Source organism: Mastomys coucha, unplaced genomic scaffold (assembly GCF_008632895.1).
Source record: "Mastomys coucha isolate ucsf_1 unplaced genomic scaffold, UCSF_Mcou_1 pScaffold18, whole genome shotgun sequence".
In the NCBI taxonomy this organism is placed as follows: Eukaryota; Metazoa; Chordata; class Mammalia; order Rodentia; family Muridae; genus Mastomys; species Mastomys coucha.
The window spans coordinates 89,328,601-89,333,130 of NW_022196900.1; the positions used below are offsets into that span (position 1 = coordinate 89,328,601).

The window sequence follows — 4,530 nt, forward strand, 5'->3', positions numbered from 1 at the left end:
AAAAAAAAAAAAAGGGATGCCTAGTGGGTGGTGGCGCATGTCTTCAACCTAGCACTTGGGAGGCAGAGGCAGGCAGATTTCTGTGAGTTCAAGGTCAGCCTGGTCTACAGAGTAAGTGCCAGGACAACCAGGCCTCCACAGAGAAAGTGTCTTTTTTTTGTTTTTGTTTTGTTTGGTTTTTGTTTTTCAAGACAGGGTTTCTCTGTGTAGCCCTGGCTGTCCTGGAACTCACTCTGTAGACCAGGCTTGCCTCGGACTCAGAAATTCACCGGCCTCTGCTGGAATCAAAGGCATGTGCCATCACTGCCTGGCCAGAGAAACTGTCTTGAAAAGCAAACAAACAAACAAACAAATAGAAAGTAGAAGTTGGAGATGGAGCCAGGTCAGAATCCATGGACCTTTAAAGGTGTGTCTAAATCCTGAATTTTATCCAAAAAGGACATCTGTAGCCTGTAGTCTCTGGGAATTTCCAGTGGGGAGGGAAGCTGGTCTCAACACCCATGGCATCTGCTCAGTGGAACAAGAGGAAAAAGCCTCCTCCAATGCACTCCTTTTTCAGGGAAAACAGCTAGGGCAGTGGTGCAGTGGCAGGGAGACAGGCAAAGTAAAGCTCTTGGGGTGGGGAGGGGATCGAAGGAGAGGTTTGGCCGCGCCACCTTCCAGCTAATGTAGCCCAGGCTGGACCCCAAGTGCTGCTGTCTACCTCTGTGTTCTGTGTCTACAGGGAGTATGACTGGTGGGAGGCTCGCTCCCTTAGTTCCGGACACACTGGCTACGTTCCCAGCAACTATGTGGCTCCTGTGGACTCCATCCAGGCTGAAGAGTGAGTACGGTTGGGGCCAGCCCAGTGGAGAAAACTCCCAGCGCTAACTTCCAAGGCCATCTCTTAGGAAATGAGGGGGCCCACTCTGAGTCCCCTCCCCCACATACAATGTTATAAAAAGACGGCAAGGATAACAGTAACAGCAGATAACACAGCAGGTGCTAGGTCTGTAACTCAGGGCTTGCGGTGCGGTCCAGATGGAAACTCTATTGTTCTGTTTTACAAAGGAGGAAGCTGGCCAGGGTGGAGGTGCTGATCTTCAGTCCTAGCACTTGTGAGGGAGAGGCAGGTGCATCTCTCTGAGTTTGAGGTTAGCCTGGTCTGCATCCTGAGCTCCAGGCCAGACACATAGTGAGACTTAAAAAAAAAAAAAAAAAAAATAGAACACCAAATGAGGAAGCTGAAGTGCAGAGAAAGTGAATATTCCTTCCAAGTTGTCCTAGCTAGTAAGGATGGAGCTGGTGTGTGAACCCAGCTAGACATATTACGTGTGCTAGCCACTCTACACCCTGCCTTATCTGTAACAGTAACATTATGGCAAAATCTATGTGTGTATGTATCTGACTCTATCTGTCATCTATCTTAGCAGAGACAGTGTAGATTTATAAAGGAAAAGTGTATAAGAATTCCTGAGAGTGGGAGGTGTGAGCAGGGATTACTGCCCGTGTGCTTTCAAGCCTATAATGGGTGGGGAACTCGAGAGGTGGCTCAGCAGTCCACAGTGATTGCTGCCCTTCCCAGCACCGAAGACAGGTAGCTCACAACCATTTGTAATTTTGACTCCAGAGGATCTGACACCCTCTTCTGACTTTTATAGGCACACACACATACACACACATATACACAGCAAACACTCACACACATAAGAAATAATAATAAAATCTTTTTGTTTGTTTTTCGAGACAGGGTTTCTCTGTATAGCCCCGGCTGTCCTGGAATTCACTCTGTAGACCAAGCTGGCCTCGAACTCAGAAATCCGCCTGCCTCTGCCTCCCAAGTGCTGGGATGAAAGGCGTGCGCCACCACCGCCCAGCTAAATTAATCTTTTAAAACCTAAAAACTGTCAGGCTGGAGAGATGGCTCAGTGTTTAAGAACATTGGCTGCTCTTCCAGAGGTCCTGCGTTCAATTCCCAGCAACCACATGATGGCTCACAACCATCTATAATGGGATCTGATCCCCTTTCTGGTAAATAAGTGTACATACAGACACAATGCTCATATGCATAAAAAAAAAAAAAAAGAGGAAGCGGGGCAGTGGTGGTGCACGGCTTTAATCCCAGCACTTGGGAAGGAGAGGCAAGTGGATTTCTGAGTTCGAGGCCAGCCCGGTCTACAGAGTGAGTTCCAGGACAGCCAGGGCTACACAGAGAAAAACCCTATCTCGAAGAAAAAAAAAAAAGGAACAGTCCTTTGAGTTCATTTTGTTAAGTAGACAGAGAGGGGCTGGAGTGTAGTTTAACATGAACAAGGTCCTAGATTCCATCTTCAGTCCCCTCCTCCCAACAAAGCTATCCTCATGATTGTGTCCCATACATTTGTGAGAAAAAAAATGATGGAAGAGACTTTGAAGAGCTGGGCTGGGCACGTGTCTCAGTGAGGGTTTCTATTGCTGCAGAGAAACACATGACCAAAAGCAGGTTGGGGAGGAAAGGGTTTACTCAGCTTACATTTCCACACCACTGTTCATCACCAAAGGAAGTCAGGACAGGAGCTCAACCAGGGCAAGAACCTGGAGGCAGGAGCTGATGCAGAGGCCATGGAGGGGTGCTGCTGACTGGCTTGCTTTTCCTGCTTTCTTATAGAACTGAGGATCACCAGTCCAGCAATGGTCTTACCCACAATGGGCTGAGCCCTCCCCCATTGATCACTGATTGAGAAAATGCCATGCAGCTGGATCTCAGGGAGGCATTTCCTGGAGGGGAGGGAGGCGCCTACAAGACTCTAGCTTGTATGGAGTTGACACAAAACCAGCATTTGTAGTGAATTGGAGGGTAGTCTGGGCTACATAAGACTCTCTCTCCAAAACCAGAGTGAGAGTCCTCAGGACTCGGACTCTGCGAAGTGAGAAGACCTGCAAGAAGCAAGTTAGGTGCCGTGTCAGTTGATAAAATGGCAGACACAGGAGCAGGTGGACATTCATAGTTTCTAGGGGTGCAGGATTGTTCTTTTGTGGTATATAGAGAGGGAAACTACAGGCGAAGGAAGTTGCCTGAAGCTAGACCGGGCTGCGCTGTGCATAAGAGATGTCTGGCCATGCCACTTCATGATCCCAGAGGAAGGGGCACCTGTTCCTAACTGTCCCCGAGAATCTGTCTTTTTTTTTTTTCCCCTATAACACTGGTGCTGGTAATGAACTGGGCCTCATCCGAGCAGAGATGACACTTAGAGCTGCCTAGTAGGAGAGAGGAGGGAGAGAGAGAGCTTCCTGGGATTTGACTCTGGGGATGACCTTAGAGAAGAGAGGAAAGCAGGCCAGGCCAGTGCAGAATATACAAGGCTGGAGGACAAATTTCTGAAAATGGGGGGAGGGGAGAATTTAGGCTGCCCTCATCCTTGGCAATGGGGTGATCTTCATAAGGCACCTTTGTTGAATGGGATGTAAAAGTGGACTTGACAGCAGAGTCCAGGAAGGAGGGAGGTAGTGGAAGAGGAGGAAGCATTGTCTCAAGAGGGGAAATGTGGGTCTAAGTGAAGATGAGCTGAGAAGCCAGGACCGAACATGCAGAAGATGGCTCAGCAGGTAAAGGCATTTGCTATCAACTCTGCCACCTGAGTTTGATCTCCAGAACCCACAGGGTGAAAGGAGAGAGCCAGCATGCATGGATTTGTGCTCCGACCTCCTTTGTATTAGCATGCATGTGCACGGTGCACACACAAAATGAATACAGAAAATGCGATAATTTTTGTTGTTGTTCAAAAAGAAAAAAGTGGGGCTGGTGAGATGGCTCAGCGGGTAAGAGCACTGATTGCTCTTCCAAAGGTCCTGAGTTTGGATCCCAGCAACCACATGGTGGCTCGCAACCACCTGTAATGAGATCTGACGCCCTCTTCTGGTGTGTCTGAAGACAGCTACAGTGAATTATGCCTGAGCGAGCAGGGCCAGAGCAAGTGGGGCCGGCAGGGGTCCTGAGTTCAATTCCCAGCAGCCATACACATGATGGCTCACAGCCATCCATACAGCTACAGTGTACTAATACACATAAAATAAATAAAATAAATCTTTAAAAAAGGAAAAAGAAAAAGAAAAAAGTAGAGGGTCGTAGAGATGGGTCAGTGGTTAAGAGTACAGGTAGCTCTTCCAGGGGACCAGGGTTCAATTCCTAGCACCTTCATGGGGACTCATAACCCTCATTAACTATCATTAACTACCATTCCAGGGGCTCTGGTGCTCTCTTCCGGCCCCCATGAACACTTGCATGCACATGCGTGTGCAGTAATTACAAAGAAATAAAACTTTAAAATACAGCAATGTAGGACTCAGAACTTCTTCCCTCTAGGAAAGATGGACAGTTCAGGGGGTTGTTTATGAGGTGACATGGGGTTTCTTGAGCAGAAGGACATGAGCAAGTCCAGACCATAAAAGGAAGGAGGCCAGATTGTGGAAAGCGGCAGAAAGCATGAAGGATGGTGGAGGGGCGGGGTGGCAATGGTGGTGTGTGTGTGTGTGGTGGTGTGTGTATGTGTGTGTATGTGTGGAGGGACGGGG

At 48.4% G+C, this 4,530-nt stretch overlaps 1 protein-coding gene across 3 annotated transcripts in view; it reads left to right on the plus strand.

The window, feature by feature from the left end:
• Fgr (FGR proto-oncogene, Src family tyrosine kinase) overlaps positions 1-4,530 on the plus strand; it is a 29,086-nt gene that overhangs the window by 15,869 nt on the left and 8,687 nt on the right. For all 3 annotated transcript variants that reach the window (XM_031378948.1, XM_031378949.1, XM_031378950.1), the window contains exon 5: positions 725-823. In XM_031378948.1, coding sequence (XP_031234808.1) covers positions 725-823 — 99 coding nt within the window. The remainder of the gene's footprint in view (positions 1-724; positions 824-4,530) is intronic.